This window comes from Arabidopsis lyrata (assembly GCF_000004255.2).
Source record: "Arabidopsis lyrata subsp. lyrata unplaced genomic scaffold ARALYscaffold_2, whole genome shotgun sequence".
Classification (NCBI taxonomy): domain Eukaryota; kingdom Viridiplantae; phylum Streptophyta; class Magnoliopsida; order Brassicales; family Brassicaceae; genus Arabidopsis; species Arabidopsis lyrata.
In genome coordinates, this window is record NW_003302554.1 from 10182309 (window position 1) to 10205558 (window position 23250).

General features: G+C 35.0%; 4 protein-coding genes across 4 annotated transcripts; all 4 read left to right on the forward strand.

Annotated features, from left to right (window-relative positions):
* The first annotated feature begins 2944 nt into the window (after positions 1–2944).
* On the forward strand, positions 2945–5631 carry LOC9323037 (probable LRR receptor-like serine/threonine-protein kinase At1g07550). Its single transcript, XM_021010039.1, has 11 exons — positions 2945–3046; positions 3158–3694; positions 3771–3926; positions 4110–4254; positions 4338–4409; positions 4499–4570; positions 4662–4739; positions 4823–4940; positions 5009–5242; positions 5335–5461; positions 5558–5631. Exons 1-11 carry the CDS (start codon positions 2962–2964, stop codon positions 5629–5631), a joined length of 1698 nt encoding a protein of 565 aa, XP_020865698.1. The 5' UTR covers positions 2945–2961.
* Positions 5632–8382: 2751 nt separating this feature from the next.
* On the forward strand, positions 8383–11565 carry LOC9323038. Its single transcript, XM_021010040.1, has 6 exons — positions 8383–8528; positions 8693–8796; positions 9127–9201; positions 9295–9577; positions 9656–9822; positions 9988–11565. The coding sequence occupies exons 1-6, from the start codon at positions 8383–8385 to the stop codon at positions 10143–10145; spliced, it is 933 nt and encodes a 310-aa protein (XP_020865699.1). The 3' UTR covers positions 10146–11565.
* Positions 11566–14611: 3046 nt separating this feature from the next.
* Positions 14612–17818, forward strand: LOC9323039 (receptor-like serine/threonine-protein kinase SD1-7). Its single transcript, XM_021034338.1, is given in 7 exon segments — positions 14612–15272; positions 15275–16006; positions 16101–16291; positions 16364–16574; positions 16665–16902; positions 17003–17153; positions 17242–17818. Coding segments are annotated over 7 exon segments (2433 nt in total). The 5' UTR covers positions 14612–14689; the 3' UTR covers positions 17569–17818.
* Positions 17819–18489: 671 nt separating this feature from the next.
* Positions 18490–22415, forward strand: LOC9323040 (receptor-like serine/threonine-protein kinase SD1-6). The gene is given in 9 exon segments (XM_002886929.2): positions 18490–19177; positions 19179–19222; positions 19225–19824; positions 20472–20606; positions 20712–20902; positions 20991–21201; positions 21288–21525; positions 21643–21793; positions 21882–22415. Coding segments are annotated over 9 exon segments (2535 nt in total). The 5' UTR covers positions 18490–18536; the 3' UTR covers positions 22206–22415.
* Positions 22416–23250: the final 835 nt, after the last annotated feature.

A 23250-nucleotide genomic window follows, 5' to 3' on the forward strand; every position in this document is an offset into this window, starting at 1 on the left:
ATGAGATTATCAGAGGGTATTGAGCTCAAAGATAAGAAAGATTCTCGAGAACAGCACTGCATAAGGCTGGACAAATCCTTATATGGACTCAAACAAAGCGGACGTATGTGGTATAACCGGTTAAGCGAATATCTCATCAGAGAAGTTTATAAATGATCCCATCAGTACATGTATTTTTATCAAGAAGTTTGCAAACAAAGGATTTGTAATCATAGCAGTGTATATGAATGATTTAAACCTCTGAGTAATCGACCAAACAGTTGAAAGACCTAGGCAATAATTAAGTTCTGTTTGGGATTACAACCTGAGTACGTGAATAATGGAATCCTTGTGCATCAAATGGTATACACTGAAAGAGTACTCAAGGAGATTTAATAAGGATCAGGCCCGCCCATTGACCAGGCCCAATGGTGGTGAGAAGCCTCAGATTGGATAGTGATCCATTCAGTCCGGAAATGCCATACCTCAGTGCCATAGAAGTTCTAATGAATTTGGCTAGACACACTAGACCAAACATTTGTTTTGCCGTGAGTCTCCTGTCTAAATTTAGTTGATGATCAACCCAAAGGCACTGGAAAGGTTTAAAGGAAGGTTTGATTAAGTTTTAAAGTCTATTCTTCCTGCGTTGTTTACTTGGGTTTATTCTATACTGATCTAACCAAAGAAGGTCCAGTTTGCTTTGGTTTAGTTTGATTTACTAATACATGATATTCATAAGATCAGATTATGGTATGGTCAATGAAAAGGAACTATGTGTGGCTTGATCCCTTCCAAGGGTACGTAGGCAGCCTTCCTTAAGGCGCATCTACTACTACATCAAAGACCATCATATTTGAAGACAACGCATCATGTATTGCTCAACTCAAGGATGGCTACACTAAGAGGGATTGAACGAAGCATATTCTGCCCAAGTTCTTCTTCACTCATGAATTACAGAAGGACGGTCAGGTCAAAGTTCAACAGATCCCGGTTTAGTATTGGGCACGGTTATGTCTTCCAAGGGGGAGTGTTATAAACCATATGGATGGACTCCATAACCGGCCCACGGCCCATTAGGGTTTTACCTTATTCTCTGTATCCTGCTATTATCCTTGTATATATATCCCCTATTCTATTAATGAAAGACACAGTTTACAACACTCAACTTATTTTCTTTTAAATCGTTATATTAAACAGTAATAAACAAAAACAATTTAATTTATGATTATTTTTTTCAAATATGAGATTGCGATTTTTTTTTTTCTAAAATTAAGGTTTTTACGCTATCAAAATTCATTCACAATTTAGTTGAGATTAGACAAATTATTTTTGTTACCATTAGAAGTTATGTTATATAAACTACAAAAATTTATATGATAGCACATTTGATTTTCTTTTTTGTTCGAGTTTTCAGATTTTAGATAATAATATAGTTAAATAATGCTTAATTAAATATAATTTATATTATATTTTTAATATATCGTGATATATATATATATATATATATAGAAATATTAACTGTTAGTAAATCTTATTTACTTCGGCCAATGAAAATATTTTAATGTAGAAATTCATGTACTTTTCGTAGTATTATAAAATTTGGTTTGGTTTCACGTTAGTAAATTTGTGTGATCGAACCAAATAAACCTTTATTAATATAAAGTCATTCGGTTCGGTATAAGAATTTATATTTCATTCGTAACAAAGTCTGTTTGGTTTCACGTTAATGAATTTTCGTAATACAACCAAATACAACTTCATTAATTAACTTTTTCACATCATGACTTAAATAATTTCAGTTTAGAAAAAAATTGTAAACGAGAATTTTAGGACAAAAATCCTAAATCAAATTGTTTATGTTTATTTATGTTTTAATATATCTATTTGTTTGAATTTAAATTGAGTTTATTAATAATAGGGTTTATTTTACCATTAATGAAAATGTGAGGGTTTAAAAACCCACAAAAAAAGTTGAAGGTTTTTAATATGTTTTTATGAAAGGTGAGGGTTTTTCTACCCATTTTTCCGGAATTAGATAAAAAAAATTAGTTATAAAAAATAAGTTGATCATCTATATAAATTTGCGTTTAGAAATTAATGTCCAGTTTTTTTTTTTTTCAACAGCTTTAAATATATCTCAAAATAATCATTCTTCAGGAATGTTGTTTACATAAGTGATATGACACGGTTCGGTACAAATTTTCGTGCCAAATTTCAAAGCGACAAGGGTTAATTCTCAACTTTCTTTTTATTTTTAGTTTCACATTGTGCAAATGTAAAGCGGATAAATTAATATCCAACTTTATATACTCCCTCTGTTTCACAAAGAGTGTCGTTTTAGAGTTTTGCACACAGATTAAGAAAACATTAAATTTTTTGTTTTTTCTAAACAAATCATTACCTATATACTTAAACACAATCTGCCCAATAGTAAAACAATCTGCAGAATACTAATAGTCATAAAACATAAAAAATCATTAAATTTTGCATTGAAAATCTAAAACGACACTCTTTGTGAAACAAAAATAAAACCTTAAAACGACACTCTTTGTGAAACGGAGGGAGTATAAGTTATAACATTATTATTAAATTATGGGTTTTGAACTCAAAAACTAATACTATATTAAATTATGAGCTTCAATTCAAAACTAATTGGCAATGAGTAGATTGTCCAATATCTTTTTATATGTAGTACTATTTAATATCCTTCTCAATTTCAATGTGAGATATTATTTCCAATAGCTATGGTTTTAATATTTCAAAAAGGGTTAGGTAGTGGCAGATCGATCCAAAAATATGTTCTTCCACCAACACAATTTGACTTCCAACAGATTACTCGTTCCATCTTCATCAATTTGTATTTAAAAAGTAATTACAGTTTTGTCTTTTTAAGGATGACGTTTTCATAAATGTTCATAATGTTTTAAAACTTAAGTAGTTGTTAAGTTTTGGTTTGGTCGTGAAACCGAGGAGTAGTCAAGAATGGAGACTCGCAACAATATTTTGCTTGCTGTGTGTGCAACTTTCTCCATCTTAAATCTTGTCGAATCTCAAAATTATCAACAAGGTAATCTTGTTACCTTTCTCCTTTTCTTATATGTTTTGTTCATGTATTAAGCCTTTAATCCTTTTCTTAAGACTTTCTAAAATGAAAATACCTCTTTTTTGGTCATATTAGGATTCATCAGTTTGGATTGTGGATTACCTTTAAATGAGTCTCCTTATAACGACTCAGTTACCACTCTAACATATATATCCGATGCCGATTTCACCCGCGGAGGAAAAACTGGTAAAGTGGAAAAGTACTTGGAGAAACACTTTATTACACCATATACAGTTTTGAGATACTTTCCAATTCCAGATGGAATACGAAACTGCTATAGTCTGAGTGTCAAGCAAGACACTAAGTATTTAATCAGGACTGTGTTTCTATATGGAAACTACGACGGTCTTAATACTTCTCCAAGATTTGACCTCTATCTCGGTCCTAATATTTGGACAACCGTAGATGTGCAAATATCAGGTATAGGTGCTCTTGAGGAGATCATTCACATAACAAGGTCTAACAGTTTAGAGATATGTCTCGTCAAGACAGGGACAAGTACACCAATGATATCAGCCATAGAATTAAGACCTTTGCAATATAATACTTATATTGCTCGAACTGATTCCTTGAAAAGATTAGACCGCCTCTACTTTACCAATTCAAATGAAAGTTTACGGTATGACAACTTAACCAGGCTACCATATGATTTTATAATTTTGGGCTTATTGTTCTTAAATTTTGGCAGTTATATATCCAAAAGATGTCCGTGATCGTATTTGGTTTCCTTACTTCGAGCCGGAATGGACGCAAATAAACACAACCTTGAAGGTAAGTGATTCTTCTGATGGCTATGACCCGCCACTAGATGCATTTAAGACCGCAGCCATACCCACTAATGCAAGTGAGAAAATGACCATTACTTGGAGTTTGGACATCTCTGATGATCAAACTTATTGTTACATTTATGTGGCCGACATCCAACAAATCAAAATGATGGTATACAACCATGTAATTTTATGCATATAAGACTTATATTGGATTTACACATACATTAATTTTTGGTATTTTGTTTCATTGGTTTCAGTCATTGCCATTAGGAATATCCAATCTACAAGGGGTTTGAATAGAATCAGTTGGCAGGGTGATCCATGTGTCCCTAAACAATTCATGTGGATTGGTTTAAGTTGTAGTGTTATCGACATGTCCACACCACCAAGAATCATAGCATTGTAAGATCACTCAAACCAGTCTTGTATCAAAACTTAAGCCCTTGAATATATCTGATTTAAGAGTTATCTCATCATTTAAACAGAGATTTGTCTTCAAGTGGATTAACTGGAATTGTACCCCTTAGCATACAAAATCTATCTCAGCTTCAAGAATTGTAAGTAATTCCATGTTTAGATACAGTGAAGGATTTATTCTCCGAATATATTAAATTTTAGTTTGAATTGTTGTCTTAACAAATTCTAGGGACATGTCAAAAAACAATTTAACTGGAGATGTGCCTGAATTTCTAGCCAAGATGAAATCGTTGTTGGTCATGTAAGTTGTATTATATGAAAAAATAAATACTTAATGCCTTCCATCTTTTTTTTTTTTTTTTTTTTTGTTAATGTATCTTTCACACCCACAGAAACTTAAGTGGAAACAATCTAAGTGGTTCTGTTCCTCGAGCCCTTCTTGATAGAAAAAAGGAAGGGCTAAAGCTACTGTAAGATTTACTTTAGATGATCCTTCTATGACACTATCCATAGGTTTTCTATTTGATGTCTTTAAAAACATTTTCTTCTATAGCCTTGAAGGAAATAAAAAGCTATGTGTGGCATGTGGTACAAAATTCCCTGTTGTGCTAGTTGTTGCCTCAGTTTCTTCAGCGGTCATTATCATAATCGGGTTAGTTCTCATCGTCCTTGTAAGAAGGAGAAAGCAATCAGCTGGGAAAGGTACTTACAAGAGAAAAATATAAGCTCCTAACAAAAGCATGAAATCTCATGGAACTCGGTTAACTTCCCCTATGCAGTTATACGCCCGTCGCTCGAATTAAAAAATAGAAGATTTACTTATTCAGAAGTCAAGGAAATGACTAATAACTTTCGAGTAGTTTTGGGCAAAGGAGGATTTGGTGTTGTATATGGTCTACTAAATAATGAACAAGTAGCTGTAAAAGTCCTATTTCATTCTTCATCTCAAGGCTATAAGGAATTCAAAGCAGAGGTACTTATGCCAAAATCTTACACCGAACATTATCATTTTTAGATAATGAGCCTATTATATAAATATAATCATTTGGTTTTTTTTTTTTTAAGGTTGAACTACTTCTAAGAGTTCACCATGTAAATTTAGTAAGCTTAATTGGATATTGTGAAGAAGGAAATGACTTGGCTCTCATCTACGAGCTCATGGTAAATGGGGACTTAAAAGAACATCTCTCGGGTAAATATTACCACTATATTTTTCTATACTTCTCTGAAGCCTAATTAGGCTTTTTGATGTCCCAAGAAGTTTTTACCATTTGGTGGATTTTTGCAGGAAAACGTTCTGGCTCTGTTTTGAGCTGGTCAAGTAGACTTAAAATAGCGTCTGAATCGGCACTATGTTTGTAAAAATTGTCAGAATTCCTATTATTATTATATTCTTTTGATCAAGGCATTTAGTTAATATGTGAAGATTTTATTTTGACAAGGGATTGAATATTTGCATATTGGGTGCAAACCCCCCATGGTTCATAGAGATATCAAAACTACAAATATATTGTTGGGTAAACAATTTGAAGCCAAACTAGCTGATTTTGGACTCTCAAGATCCTTCGTAGGAAATGAGACGCATGTATCCACAGTTGTTGCTGGAACTCCTGGATATCTTGATCCCGAGTAAGTACAATTTTAAAACAAGTCTTTTCATGGGTTGGTTTAAGAAAAGTACATCTTAAGAGTGGTTTTCTTGCAGATACTACCAAACATCTTGGTTAACAGAGAAGAGCGATGTTTACAGCTTCGGGATTGTGTTATTATAAATCATGAGTGGCCAACTTGTGATTGACCAATCTCGAGAAAAGGCGTATATAGTAGAATGGGCCAAGGCTATGCTTGCAAATTGTGATATCGAAATTATTATGGATCCCAATCTCCATCAAGATTATGACACAACCTCTACTTGGAAAGCTATTGAATTAGCAATGTCATGTGTTCACATTTCATCCGCAGAGAGACCAAACATGTCCCGGGTTGTTCATGAGCTAAATGAGTGTTTGAATGTCTGAATACATCAGAAAAATAAGGAGCCAAGATGCAAACTCAATGAAGTCTGTGGATCAGAACATAAGTTTCAACACTGAAATGGCTCCAGCGGCACGTTAATGTGTGATCTATATCTTTGTTTTCGGATGCTATTCTATACATATTTTTTTCCTCATACTCTACACAGTTTATGTGCAATTTTTTGAGGTAAATTGTTACATGTACTTGTGATATAATGCATGACAGACAAAAAGTAAATTTCACTTCTATTGCTGGTGGGGATGGATCATAATAGGAATTTAACAAACAAAATTTTGGTTCTTTCTTGATTTTTTTTTGTTTTGTTACAAGCAGTCGCAGCCCAAAAACAACATAGGGCCTTTGGGCAAATAAAAGTTTTTTTGGCTTAGGACAAACAATTTTTTTGGGGTTTTTAAGTTCTCTTCTTCATGATCATTACTCATCCCTCGAAAGCTTTCCTCTTTCCAAATTGAACAAGTATCCAATTCTACACGAAGCTTCACTACAAACAAGTTTTTTTTTGGTTCAAAGAAGAGGTAAATCGTTTTTTTTTCTCTCTTTACCTTTAACTTCAGAAAGAATTCTCCATTCCAAAAACGTTTGGAATACTATCTTTTATGCAATATTCAAGAAAGCGCTATGCAAGCGGGGACCCAGTGCCAAGCGTTTAGAACGCTTAGTCTGGGCCTAGATGTTTTTAAGCGGTTTAGACATTTATAACATAAAACATTATAACTATGATATTATACTAAGTATTTGATAGAAAAATATTAAATTGTAAACAAATATTAGACAAATCATTTACTTAACTTAGATCGAACAATATATGAACATTGATAACTAACTATATGGAGATAAAACTTAGTTAAAAATTGGAAAATATATACTAAAATGAAGCATATGTGATTTTAGGCGGTCGAAGCAGTTGTGGGCGTTGTCTGAGGGTCTAGCGCCTAGGCGACCGTATAAACCGTTGTTTAGAACACTGCTTTTATGCGGAAAATCGGTCAATTCCCCCCCCCCCCAAACTTAGTTACTTAATCGGATTTATACATATAACTTCTTTGAGTCGTACTTATAATTACGCGAACTTAAGTAATTTTGAATTTTTTACGCGAACATTCCAAATCCGGTCAAAACCATCAAATTGAAAAACAGTGTTAGTATTCTGTTAACTTAGGATACCACGTAGGCGACGTTTTATTTGTATGTTTTCTAAAAAACCATGGGAGAATTCAAACCCATGAGTCCTCCACCAACAATGAGTAAGCTCAATACCAAATATGCTATCACTATTTTCGTTGTACAATCTAACACACATTTATATATATATAATCAAACAAAAAAGTCAATTTGCTTTTATCTTCCGTTCAACTACGTTCAATTTTAGCATCGTTTCATTCTTCTTCGTCATATAGAAGAGATTCATCTCTCCAACGGACGATGATTTTGAATTTGAAAACAATCTTTTTCTTAATTTCGAATTAGATTAATCTTGTTAATGTTATTGGGTTTTATTAGTTATAAATCGAGGCCATCGAGGCCCATTTAGCCGAAGGAAAAATCTGGTGGTGATGTGGCGGCATTTAACACCCTTGATTAAATAGATGGTGTGAACTTTTTCTGCATGCACGACTCTTCATTTGCCAATGACCTTGCTTTAAGAGATTGCTTCACCTTCCTTCACTAATCACTACTATTTCCAAAACACTTCGTTTCTCTCATAAAAATTATTTCTCATAATATCTCATACCATCTCCATTGGGAGTGTCTAGGTGAGACACTCTCCAATAAAACAGAATAAAAAATTAAAAAAGGAGGAGAGAAGACAGAAACTGTTTCTCATTTGAGAAACTCTGAGACACTCATTTTTACAGTTGTCTTCTTCTGATTGGTTTAAATAAACAATTAAATAATAAACTAATAAAATAATAAAAAATTACTAATATTATTTTATTTGTCAGACACTCAATAGAGTTTCTAACTGATGGAAGTGCTCTCATTCTTCTAATATTATTAGCAATCTTCAAGCTCTCTAGGGTTAACAATATAAAGTTACATAGTTTTGTATGAAGTACGGTCGTTGTTGTGTTTAGAATGGGTTCATGTGCAGAATATTCTACAAATGTGGAGATCTGGAGAGAGCATCCTCCTTCTTCTAACTCTCTCAAGATCAACACACTCTCAAAGCTTAACAGTGATGTATACAAATCCCGTCGTTTCTTGTCCGGTGGATACAACTGGTATGTGATCTTTGTTACATCATTATCAAATTACAAGTAATATATATATATATATATATATATATATATATATATATATATATATAATTATGGTTTCTTCTCTACTTCAATTTAAGTAAAGTTGTTCTTTTTGTAACCTATTTTTCCAACTAAAAAATATGTAGGAGATTGGTTATATACCCAAAAGGAAATGAAAAGGACAATGGAAATGGATTTATTTCAATGTATGTGGAATTTGGTGACACAAGCCTTATGTCTACACCACCAAGTGAGGTATTTGCATACAATGGCGGACCCAGAAATAAATTTTACCCGGGTCAATATTTAAAAAAAAAAATTTCATAAGCAAATAAAAAAAGAGTATATAAACTGCTGTTATTTTTTAATTTTTTAAAGTATATAAGACAAAAAGATATGCATTTAAGTTAAAATGGAAAAAAAAAAGACCAAATATGTCATTTGGGATGCTTGAACCCGGGTTTAGATGTGTCAACAACTTGGAAAATACCAACTATGCTGTTGGAACTTTTGTTGCTTATATACACTAAAATATATTTGATTAATTTACCCAGGTCAGGTGACCCACCTTTCTTGTAAGTGGGTCCGCCCCTGTTTGCATATCTTGTGTTCTTCGTCTATAACAAGAAAGCAAACAAATACTTTACTATCCAAGGTTTGTACGCGCACATAGCCTTATATCTCTCTTTGTTTCTACATTTATATACACTTTAATCATTATTCAATATGTTTACGTATAAATATCTAGATGTTGAAGTAAAGCGGTTCAATGCCTTAAGAACGGTGTGGGGATTACCACAAGTGCTTTCACTTGGAACTTTCAATGACCCTAAAAATGGATTTATCTTCGAGGGAGAACATTGTGAGTTTGGTGTTGATGTGATGGTTTCTCCACCTTTTAACAAGTGGGAAGTCGTTTCTTTTGATGAAAAACTCTATAATCCCAAGTTCTCGTGGAATGTTAAGAATTTCTCGATGCTGAGAGAGAATCTTTACATATCCAATAGCTTTCCAATGGGAGGAAGAAAGTGGTTAGTATTTTCTATATAGTCACGTCCATATCCATTAGTTGTATAATTGCTAAGAAAGGGATAATATTTGTTCTCTAGGGTATTAAAGTTGTATCCCAAGTGCTTCTCTACATCAGACGGCAAATGGATCTCCATTTCTATTCATCTAGCAGATAATGAAAGATTAATGGCGGATGAGAGGATTTACACCCGTGGTAAACTCCGAGTTCTAGACCCACGTGGATCCAATCACGCCACAGAGAAATGTATGTGAATCTATTACTACCTTTTATTTATATCTTTTTTAGGACAACAACAATAATGAGAATATTGGTTTGAGATGAAAACAACAAAATAAACTATTTTTAGAGACTGTGATTTACATGATATACATGCTTATTGATATTATGGTTTCTGACTTTTTGATGTAGTTATTTGCTGGCATGATGAATCAAACTCAGGTACTGGCCATGATCAGATTGTGTCAATGGCTAAGCTTCGGGAGGTTTATTTGGACACGGAAAACACGTTGAGTATAGAGGTTGAATTTGAAGTTGTGTCTTCGACCGTTTCTTCTGCTATTATCTAAGCTCTCCCACTTCCCTAAACGCTGTTGATTAAACTCTCTCTTCATCTAAGTGTTCTCGTGGTGTGTTTTTTTTTTGTTTTTGCGGACACTCATAGATTTTCAATGTTTTCAAGCTATGGCACATTCTGTGATGTTCGAGTACAATTATCCATGTGCTCAGATCTTTTCATAGTTTATATCTTGTTCTTCTCAAGGCTTTAGAGTGAAGCAAAGAGATTACTTGGTTCATGGGTTTTGATTCTCTTCTCCATGCTAACACATCATTTCTTATTGCAATCTCACTAGGTTTCTTGTAGCTGAATTTAATCAATCAAAGGTATATATAAAATCCAGGTCTTGGAGATTTTGGGTGACAAACAAGAGGCAAACCAAAATAGTACTTCTCACAAGGAGCTGACCACGAAGGTTACGGTTTAGCAATAAGCCTGTTGAGGCAGTAACAATTAGGCTTGATTTGGTAACAACTAAATATATGCGTCAATACATAAACCAAAAACTAAAGCATATTATTTCACATGTATAATTCTAAGCCTAGTTAACGCCAGAAAATTCAACTAACTTATCTCTTATAATTCTAAGCCTAGTTAACGCCATAATGTTATAATGGTGATTTTCTTTCTTGATAATGTATATTGCCAAAATGAGGCTGAGGCCATCATCAATCTCACTCATCTTGTTGAAGCTTTTTTTGTTACGTAAAAGTGCTTTTTTGTTTTCTTTCCATTTTGCCATATTTGTTTTTTTCTTCTCTCTTAACAGCACATTGACGACTAAATGAGCTATCCAGATTCAAATGGACATTTTCGTTTTTTAGACATTCATGGTCAAAGCCTTAAGAGAACTTTGTCCAAATAGGACCATGACCAACATGACTGTTCGAGGGATCTATGTAAGACCCAACTTCCCACTTAGGCCCATTAAAAGCCCAATCTCTTTAAATAAAGAACCTAAACATGAGAATGTGTGTATATAAGTGTATATATCTCCCTCTTCGTTGACATATATAGCCGTAGCCTCACGTCATCGCCCTCATTGATTACGGCTCTAACGTGTTCTTCACTTATTGTGGTTGTTGAGTTGTCGATCAAATCTAAGTGGAGAACACGTTAGAGCCGTAACGTTCCGTCGTAGTAATCACCGTTCGTCTCTATTTCGTTGGGTAAGGAAACCCAGCCTTAAATTGCTATCTTCTCATGTTGTCTATTTTGTTACCATGAGGATTAGTGGCTTACATCTCAAATTACTTGTGTTTTGAGGGAAAAAGAGGAAGGAGAAATCAGTTCAAGTAGAGGTATTGGTGAACAATTTCCCGTGCGATCTGAAGGAACCAGATCACGATTTTGGTGTCGTTGGATAGATCTTACTGCAAGGAAGACACAAAAATAAACGGTTCTCCATTACGAGGTAAACTCCATCCGCAATTCGAATTGCAAGTTGGACAAAACTCATAGTTTTCTGAACCCCGAAATAACTATCAGATTTCAGATTCAAGTTGGCCTTTTAGAGAGCAGATTCCGGTCATCTTGGAGCATTGGAGGGCAAACCAACGGAGGATACGTTTAGAGAACGAATTGATTATCTTCATGCATAAGGATACTAGATTACCTAGTATAAAAGATTGAAAAACCATCACAAACCTCCCTTTCTGAAGTTAGGGAAGTGATGCAAACCTCCCTTTCACGACGGAGGAAGTGTTAGGGAAGCCACCGGAGCCGTCGTTGTCACCAGAAAAGTAAATCCTAACCGTCATGACGTTTGCTTTGTGCGCAAGAAACACCTGAAACTGGTTAATCTGAAACCCTAAAATAACAGATCTGAGGTACCTTCTTTGGGGAAGTGTTTAGAGATTCAAAACTAATCCGATCAGGCTGAAATTTTGGGGAGGGCTTTGTGGTACAGCAAACTTCAAATTTAACGTGGGATTAAGAAGCTAACGGTCGATTCTGAAGTTACTGGTGCGTTTGTTTAGATACTTAAGTGAGCTATTCTTCGTCATCAAAAGGCAAAGGTGAGGGGTTTGATCTGCGGAGATGTGATTACAAGTTTCTATTTTTATGTTTCATGATTCACTTGCATAGGATTAGATCTGTTTGCTTAGTAGTAATGAATTGTTAATTATGATTGATGATATGATGATTGTTTTAATGATATAGGATGATTGAGTTAATGTCATTGAAATGACAAGTTATTATGTGTTATATGAGAAAGTGGAATTACCATCTTTTGAGATGATGAACAGTGGAAAAGTGGAACAGTGTAAAAGTGGAAAAATGGTTTACATTGAATTGACGGGTTCTTTGTAGCTCAATAATAGACTGACGAGTCCAGTGGAACTAGATAGGTTCAAAAATCAGGGGAGATGATCGAACTTGGAATTAATGTGGAGATCTTGCTTAGGCAAGAATGAGTTTTGTGTTATAGTTTTGCATAGTGATGCAAACTATATGAGTGTTGTGTCTTTTTCTATGTGATTGTTTATTGTTATGTAAAGTTAGTTTCGTGTATCGTATTTTCAGTGGACGGATCTTCTCACTGAGTAATTCTTTACTCACCCATTTTTTCTCCTTTTCCTCAGGTCAGGGTGAGAGTCGTGAGTAGTCGCGCAAATCCGTCTTGCTTGTGGTGTATTTCAGAAACCTCGGGTTAATTTTAATTTACCGTTATTTTCTTATAATTCTAAATTGGTTTTTATTTACGTTTGAGAAAAGGTTTTCAACTATATTTTAGATGATTTAAGACAAATTTATATTGAGTTTCTAATAAAAGAAAGGATTTCCGGAAACGTATGACATTATGAATTAAGAAAGTGGAATAGAGGAAACAATAAGTAAGGTGAACGCACGTCGTCTCAATGTTGAGGGAGACGGGTGTGACAATCTAGATAATACATGAACACAACTATAAGAAAACTACATCATCTTTTCCACCAAAACTAAAAGTCACATTTTCCCGCCTAAACCGCAAAATCGAATTTTCCAACCAAAACCGCAAAATCATATTTTTTCGCCAAAACCGGAAAACAAATTTTTTTTCCAAAATCGAAGATTTCGTTTTTCCGCCAAATTGCAGAATCATATTTCCCACAAAAACCGCAAAATACATTTTCTGCCAAAATTGAAGAATTATATTTTTTTTGCCAAATCGCAAATTTACAATTTTCCGCCAAAACTGTAAAAATATATATAATTTTCCCGTAAAAACCGCAAAGCTGCATTTTTTTGTCAAAACTGCGTATTTGATGAAATGAAAAATCATATGTTTGGCAGGAAAACACATAATCATATTTTACCATGAAAATATCACTGAGAGAGAATAAAATAATTTAGGGAATAAGAACTAAAAAGAATTACTGAGATAATCAACATCCTACATTTTTGCATGTGGGGAAACAAACAAAGTAAGCCTTAAAATTTCTCCAAATCAGAAAACCCTAATTTTAAGGCTTATTAAACAGTCCATATTATCGAGATGAGTTCGCCCCATTTATTTGCGGGTTAAATTAGTTTTCAGCCCATATAGACCAATTTGATTGTAGAAGTGACCATACATAAGCTAACCATTATAATTTGAACTGGTCTGGCCTATGGTAATCATGGTCATTTGATATCCCTAGGACTAATCTTCTATCGTGCAACCAAAAAAACAAAAAAGTAATATTCTCATTGCTTACGCCATGGGCCGGCATTACTGGCGAAAATGAAACTCCACGAAAACAATGACACTTTTTTATTCATCTTTTTCAATGAGTAGTCTCACCCTTCATCATCTTAAGTTAATGAAATATTCCCTATGTTTCAAAATACACAATGTTTTGGTTAAAAAGACACATTTTAAGAACTTTGATTTTCATTTTAAAATCTATCATATTTAATATTTGAATTAAAAAATTCAACCAATTAAAACAAAAAACTGCAGAATACAAATAGTTATAAGAATCAAATGTATTTAAAGTTGTCTAGAATTTTGCAAAACATCCTATATAATGAAACAAAATAAAAACTCTAAAACATCCTATAATTTGAAACAGAGGGAGTAGTTGAATTTTTTTTTTTGTGGTGTAATATTTGTTTCATGAATTCATAGGGAAAGAAACAAAAGAAGAAGTTATTTATTACGAAAAAAAACACACCTAAGCTTTATATAACTCTCGTAGACAGTTAACACACACAAAGGCCTGGCCTACACAAACACACACAAACAAGGAGGGTTGACGAGATGTTTTTTGAGTAAACGAAGAAAAGTACAAAAAACACACTGATAAGTAATTGTCTATCTAACGACTTATTTTCTTTTCATTTGCTAGGTCAAGTCTATAGTGACATAGTCTATAGATATTTCAAATGCGAATAAGATAAGACCACAAAAATATAGCCGAAATTAAATACTATCAAAAATAATATAGAGAGAAATCGTGTAAATAACGTCACACATTTAATACAAAACATGTCCGAATCTCCAAACTAAAAATTTCTCAAATATATGTACATGAAATTTCCTCAAGAAGAAAATAAAACAGAACACAAGAAACTGTCCTAAAAAGAAAGATGAGAAGTGTACAAAACTACCACCATCCTTACTTCATATTCTTCATCTTAATTCTGTTTCTTGCTTTCTCTGTTTCTGCAAACACTTTTTCAGCCACAGAATCTCTCACTATCTCAAGCAACAAAACCATTATATCTCCTAGTCAAATCTTCGAGCTCGGTTTCTTCAATCCCGCATCAAGTTCGCGTTGGTATCTCGGGATTTGGTACAAGATAATCCCTATACGAACCTACGTATGGGTTGCGAACAGAGACAATCCTCTCTCTAACTCCAACGGAACTCTCAAAATATCCGAAAATAACCTAGTCATTTTCGATCAATCCGATAGACCTGTTTGGTCGACGAATATAACCGGAGGAGATGTGAGGTCACCAGTGGTGGCAGAGCTTCTTGATAACGGTAATTTCTTGCTCAGAGACTCCAACAATAGACTTTTATGGCAGAGTTTCGATTTTCCAACAGATACTTTACTTCAGGAGATGAAATTGGGATGGGATCACAAAAACGGATTCAATAGAATCTTGAGATCTTGGAAAAATACGGAAGATCCATCAAGCGGTGATTTTTCGACTAAACTCGAAACTAGTACAAAGAGTCGATACGGTACCGGAGCGGTCCGTGGAACGGAATAGGGTTTAGCAGCGTAGCAGGGACGAACCAAGTTGGTTACATAGTTTACAATTTCACAGCAAGTAAGGAGGAAGTGACTTACTCATACCGAATCAACAAACCCAACATTTACTCGATATTAAACCTAAACTCCGCGGGATTTTTACAACGATTGACTTGGATGGAGGCAGCACAGAGTTGGAAACAATTATGGTACACACCAAAGGACCTATGCGATAACTACAAAGTGTGTGGGAATTACGGTTATTGCGATTCGAACACTATACGGAATTGTAATTGTATCAAAGGGTTTAAGCCAATGAACGAGCAAGAGTGGGACTTGAGAGATGGTTCCGCTGGTTGCATGAGGAAGACAAGGCTGAGCTGTGATGGTAGAGATGGGTTTGCGCGGTTAAAGAGAATGAAATTGCCGGATACTACAGCCACAATTGTGGACAGAGACATTGGGTTGAAAGTATGTAAAGAGAGGTGTCTAAAAGATTGTAATTGCACGGCGTTCGCTAATGCGGATATTCGCTAATGCGGATATTCGCTAATGCGGATATTCGCAGGGGACAAGAGAATTAAAAATGAAAAAATGATAGGTTCGAGTATCGGAATGAGCATTTTGCTTCTTATAAGTTTCATCATATTCCATTTTTGGAAAAGGAAGCAGAAACGATCAATAGCAATTCAAACACCTATTGGTAAATCAATAGCTTTCATTTCCTTTACTTTTTACTTTAATTTTTGATAATCAAATGTCTTGAATGTTTTTTTTTTCGTGTCTGAATGAAACAGTTGATCAAGTGAGAAGCCAAGATTCTCTAATGAACGAAGTAGTAGTATCAAGCAGGAGTTACCAATCCGAAGAAAACAAAACAGAGTACCTAGACCTTCCATTGATTGAGTGGGAAGCTCTAGCCATGGCAACAAACAATTTTTCTAAGGACAACATGCTTGGACAAGGTGGTTTCGGTATTGTTTACAAGGTAAAAGTGATTTAAAACTTATTGAAAATCTATCACTGCACAAGGTTTCATTGTATAATCAAATGTGTGTAGGGAATGTTACTTGATGGAAAAGAAATCGCGGTAAAGAGACTATCAAAAATGTCTTCACAAGGGACCGATGAGTTCATGAACGAGGTTCGATTAATTGCAAAGCTTCAGCACATAAACCTTGTCCGGCTTCTTGGTTGTTGCGTCGATAAGGGTGAGAAAATGTTGATCTACGAGTTCTTGGAGAATCTAAGCCTTGATTCTCATCTCTTTGGTTAGTGACTTAAAACAGCTTATATATGCTCTAATAATTGATCATCTTTGGGAATAAGTTCACACGTTATTGGTTGTATTCGATTTGTAGACAAAACCCGACGCTCTAACTTAAATTGGCAAAAGAGATTTGATATTATCAATGGAATTGCTAGAGGACTTCTATATCTTCACCAAGATTCACGGTGTAGGATTATCCATAGAGACTTGAAAGCAAGTAATGTATTGCTTGATAAAAATATGACTCCGAAGATCTCGGATTTTGGGATGGCTAGGATCTTTGGACGGGAGGAGACAGAAGCTAATACAAGGAGGGTGGTTGGAACTTAGTAAGCAACCATTCTCCAAAAAAAAAAATTAAGAGCATTTATCTCAAATCCAAATTTGAAAAAAATACCTCATAACATGAGTTTATTCTTCGTTATGTAGCGGCTACATGTCTCCAGAATATGCAATGGACGGGATATACTCGATGAAGTCGGATGTTTTCAGCTTTGGGGTCTTGCTTCTGGAGATTATAAGTGGCAAAAGAAATAAAGGATTTTACAACTCAAACCGTGATCTTAATCTCCTCGGTTTTGTAAGCTAAGAACCTCTTGAATTTGATATTATTTTGCACTCATAATCTGATTATAACACTAAAGAAAGATTACATCCTTTATGCACAGGTGTGGAGGCATTGGAAGGAAGGAAAAGGGCTAGAGATTGTAGATCCGATCAACATAGATTCTTCGCCATCAACTTTGCGGACACATGAAATCTTAAGATGTATACAAATTGGTCTCTTGTGTGTTCAAGAACGTGCCGAAGACAGGCCAGTGATGTCCTCGGTAATGGTGCTGCTTGGAAGCGAAACCACGGCTATAACTCAGCCTAAACGTCCTGGTTTTTGTATTGGGAGAAGTCCTCTTGAGGCTGATTCTTCGTCAAGTACACAACGTGGCGATGAATGTACAGTGAATCAAATCACCGTCTCAGTCATTGACGCTCGGTAATTTGGAAATTTACCTACCCAATCTGTTTATATGCATATCTTTTATTTGCAAATCTCAATGGCAATTTTTCGTAAAAAAAAGAAGCCTCAACAAGAGTACACGATGCAAAGTTGAGGTTTTTTCTTTTCAACGAAAATGCATAGTTGAGGCTTTTTATGAGATTTTTTCCTTATTTTATATGTAAGTCTAATTAAAAAAAAAATTACTTCATGATTAGATAACTTGCTCTATCTGATTTAATTTAGACAAAGATGCACCACATGTTTCGCATGATTTTGATTAAGAGCGAGGACTATTAAAACAACCATTTAGACGAAGACCAAAAATGAAGGAAAATATGAAGATGGAGTTCAAAATGAAAGATTTGGAGTTGTTACTCCAAGAGTTGAAGAAAGCAAGAGCAAACTTGGTGTGAGACCGAAACTCAATTAAGAGGGAGTTTAGTAATGATTAATATTTGCTGTTGTGCCTGAGGCAGTACGGACTACAAAATATAATGTTTGCTTAAGAAAAGTTGTAGGAAGCGAACATAGAACTTTATGGCAATTACCACAGAGGACTTTATAAAACAAATCGAAATCATCCTTTTTTTGAATTCATCGGTGAAGAAGCATTCTCTTGCATATAACATATTGCATGTCACCAGCAATATTGAAGTTTTATATAATTCTCGTACACACACACAAAGGATTGATAAATAATAAAAAATTTCTTTTCATTTGGTAGGTCAACTCTATAGTGACATAGTCTATAGATATTTCAAATACGAACAAGAAGACCCGGAAAATAAAGCCGAAAATGAAATATTATCAACAATAATATAGAGAGAAATCGTGTAAAATAACGTTCACACATTTAATGCAACACATTGTCTGATTTAGTCAAAGATAAAAATTCTCAATATATGTACATACAATTTGCTCAAGAAGAAAAATAAAACAGAACACAAGAAATTGTCCGAGAGAGAGATGATGAGAAGTGTACAAAACTACCACCATTCTTACATCTTCATCATCTTAATTCTGTTTCTTGCTTTCTCTGTTTCTGCAAACACTTTTTCAGCCACAGAATCTCTCACTCTCTCAAGCAACAAAACCATTATATCTCCTAATCAAATATTCGAGCTCGGTTTCTTCAATCCCGCATCAAGTTCGCGTTGGTATCTCGGGATATGGTTCAAGATAATCTCTAAGAGAACCTACGTATGGGTTGCAAACAGAGACAATCCTCTCTCTAGTTCCAACGGAACTCTCAAAATATCCGGCAATAACCTCGTCATTTTCGATCAATCCGATAGACCTGTTTGGTCGACCAATATAACCGGAGGAGATGTTAGATCACCACTGGTTGCAGAGCTTCTTGATAACGGTAACTTCGTGCTTAGAGACTCCAAAAATAAAGATCCAAGAGGATTTTTGTGGCAGAGTTTCGATTTTCCGACAGATACTTTACTATCGGAGATGAAATTGGGATGGGATAACAAAACCGGATATAGCAAATTATTGAGATCTTGGAAAACCACAGATGATCCATCAAGCGGCGATTTCTCGATTAAACTCCGAACCAGCGGTTTCCCTGAATTTTACGTATGCAATAGAGAGTCCATAACATACCGGAGCGGTCCATGGATCGGAAATCGGTTTAGCAGTGTACCAGGGACGAAGCCACTTGATTACATAGTTAACAATTTTACTATGAGTAATCAAGAAGTAGCTTACACATACCGAGTCAACAAAACCAACATTTACTCGATATTAAGCCTAAGCTCCACGGGATTATTACAACGATTAACTTGGATGGAGGCAGCACAGAGTTGGAAACAATTATGGTACTCACCAAAGGACCTATGTGATAACTACAAAGAGTGTGGGAATTACGGTTATTGCGATCCGAACAGTTCACCTATTTGTAATTGTATCAAAGGGTTTGAGCCAATGAATGAGCAAGCGGCTTTGAGAGATGATTCCGTTGGTTGCGTGAGGAAGACGAATCTGAGTTGTGACGGTAGAGATGGGTTTGTGCGGTTGACGAAGATGAGACTGCCAGATACTACAACGACAATTGTGGACAGAGGAATTGGGTTGAAAGAATGTGAAGAGAGGTGTCTAAAAGATTGTAATTGTACGGCCTTTGCTAATACCGATATTCGTAATGGCGGATCCGGTTGCGTGATTTGGACCGGAGAGCTGTTGGATATCCGAAATTATGCTAAGGGAGGTCAGGATCTTTACGTTAGACTAGCCGCTGAAGATCTCGGTTAGTTCTTTTTCCTTTACATTTAATAAAGTGTTTTTTTTTTTGTTGACTAAGAGATTATGAGCCAAGGTCCGTATACCCACCCTTTCAAGCTGCGGACCAAATTAAATCATGTAATATGGTCTCTTCCCAAACACAATTTAAACTCCTGATCTATGAATCTAAAGAGTCTTTGGTCAACAAAGTATATAGTTGATGTTTGGTAAACTTTTAGGTTTATTTTTTGAGAGCTACTAAATATCAAACTAGGGAAAAAAAAAGTTGAATATCGGAGAAGATGGCTAATATAGACTATATACTGTTAAAGATTTGGCGATAATCTGAAGAGAAAAACGTTATGTATACAAAAGTTTTTGGATAATGTATAACTTTGGTAAGTTGTTGAGTATTGCAAGTCAAATTTAATTACATTGTTATTGTTTAACATACTATAAATTTAACCAAAGATTTTCTAGCAAAAAAAACTAATATATCAAAAGATTAATATGGTTTAAGCTAGATCCAATACCAAAACAAATCTTTGTTTAAGTTTTTAATTAATTATTTTGTTTGTTTTTCGTATATATATATGATAAAAAGTACAAGGATTTTGTTTTTGACAATTACGTAGAAGGAAATATATGTCTTCTTTTTTTTTTTTATTGCAGAGGACAAGAGAATCAAAAATGAAAAAATCATAGGCTCAAGTATTGGAGTGAGCATTTTGCTTCTTTTAATGTTCATCATCTTCCATTTTTGGAAAAGGAAGCAGAAACGATCAATAGCAATTCAAACACCGATTGGTAAATAAATAGCTTCCATTTCATGTATTATTTATTTACTTTTACTTTTAATAATCAAATGTCTTAATTTTTTTTTTTTTTTTTTTTGGTGTCTGAATAAAACAGTTGATCAAGTGAGAAGCCAAGAATTGCCAATGAACGAAGTGGTAATATCAAGCAGGATTTACAGATCCAAAGAAAACAAAACAGAGTATCTAGAGCTCCCAATGATGGAGTTGAAAGCTCTAGCCATGGCAACAAACAATTTTTCTAACGACAACAAGCTTGGACAAGGTGGTTTCGGTATTGTTTACAAGGTAAAAGTAATCCAAAATTTATTGAAAATCTATCACTGCATAAGATTTCATTGTATAATCAAATGTGTGATCAAATGTGTGGTAACAGGGAAGGTTACTTGATGGAAAAGATATTGCGGTAAAGAGATTATCGAAAATGTCTTCACAAGGGACCGATGAGTTCATGAACGAGGTTAGATTAATAGCAAAGCTTCAGCACATAAACCTTGTCCGGCTTCTTGGTTGTTGCGTCGATAAGGGTGAGAAAATGTTGATCTATGAATACTTGGAGAATCTAAGCCTTGACTCTCATCTCTTTGGTTAGTGACTCAAAACAGCTTATGTTCTAATAATTGAACATCTTTGGGAAAAATTTAACACTTTGTTGGTTGTGTTCGATTTGTAGACAAAACACGACGCTCTAACTTAAATTGGCAAAAGAGATTTGATATTATCAATGGAATTGCTAGAGGACTTCTATATCTTCACCAAGATTCACGGTGTAGGATTATCCATAGAGACTTGAAAGCAAGTAACGTTTTGCTTGATAAAAATATGACTCCGAAGATCTCGGATTTCGGGATGGCTAGGATCTTTGGACGGGAGGAGACAGAAGCTAATACAAGGAGGGTGGTCGGAACTTAGTAAGCAATCATTCTCAAAAAAACAAACAAAGAGATTTTATCTCAAATCCAAATTTAAGAAAGAAAAAAAAAAAAAAACCTCATGTTTAACATATGAGTTTATTCTTCGTTATGTAGCGGCTACATGTCTCCAGAATATGCAATGGATGGGATATTCTCGATGAAGTCCGATGTTTTCAGCTTTGGGGTCTTGCTTCTGGAGATTATAAGTGGCAAAAGAAATAAAGGATTTTACAACTCGAATCATGATCTTAATCTCCTCAGTTTTGTAAGCTAAGAACCTCTTGAATTCGATATTGTTTTGCACTCATAATCTGATTATAATACTAAAGAAACATTACATCCTTTATGCACAGGTGTGGAGGCATTGGACGGAAGGAAAAGGGCTAGAGATTGTAGATCGGATCAACATAGATTCTTCATCATCAGCGTTCCGGACACAAATCTTAAGGTGTATACAAATTGGTCTCTTGTGTGTCCAAGAACGAGCCGAAGACAGACCAGAGATGTCCTCGGTAATGGTGATGCTTGGAAGCGAAACTACGGCTATTACTCAGCCTAAACGTCCTGGTTTTTGCATTGGGAAAAGTCCTCTTGAGGCTGATTCTTCTTCAAGTACACAGCGCGACGATGAATGTTCAGTGAACCAAATCACTCTCTCAGTCATTGACGCTCGGTAATTTGTAATTTACCGACCCAATCAGTTTATATGCATATTATAATATATGCATGTAAATCTTAATAGCAAATTTTTTCTTTTTTTTTTTTTTTTTTTTGAATGAATGTAAAATTTATTTCATCAAAAAAAACCGGTTGTACAACGAGTGCAACATTTAGAGTTAAAATATTTGAAAGATTGCTAGCATTCAATAAGATGAACAAGAGTTTTTAAGTGCTACGAGTATGGAACCAGAATCGAAGACCCTCCTCGTAGTCTTTGCTTCCCGCTGCTCGGATGGTGCTAAACCGGTTTCGAACATTTTTGTCTATTAAGCTAACGAGCTTGGAAGGAGGAATGGGAGTATCACCATGTCTTCTGCCGTTGCGTTCACGCCATAAACTGTGTAGTGCTGATTGGAATACATACCTTAGAGTAAAAGTATGTAATTTTGGCTGGGAAGTATCAAGTAATAACGGAGAGATGAGGCTCCAATTATTTGTGTACCGATCTTGGAGGATGCCAGCGGTTAGGGAGAACCAGACCTGTGAAGAGTAGGGACAAGAGAAAAAGAGATGGTCTCTTGTCTCAAGATCGTCTCCACAAAATACGCAGTCCACCTGAGCACCCGCAGCCCATTTCTGAAGTTTGTCTCCCGTAGCTAGTCGATTGTGAAAACCCAACCAAGCCATGAATGAGTACTTAGGCGTGGAATAAGGAAACCACACTCCTTTGTACCATTCACATGTCGGGTGGAGCTCTCGAAGTTGATGCCAAGTTTGTTTCGAAGAGAATTTATGCTTAAAACAATCTGGTTTTAGCCTCCATAGAGAACGATCAGGTTCCTCTGTTCTTCTTAGACGAGTCAAATCAATATGGTCTTCTATCTTGTTGAGATCCTGCACTCGGTGTCTTCTTCTTCTATGGGAGTCCAGCACATCCGCAACTGAGGCGTGATTTGTTATTCCCATATCAATGATACCTCTAGACCCCATTAGGTTAGACAACTTCCCTAAGGGACTCCATATATCATACCAAAAAGAAGTTGATCGACCAGACTTTACTTC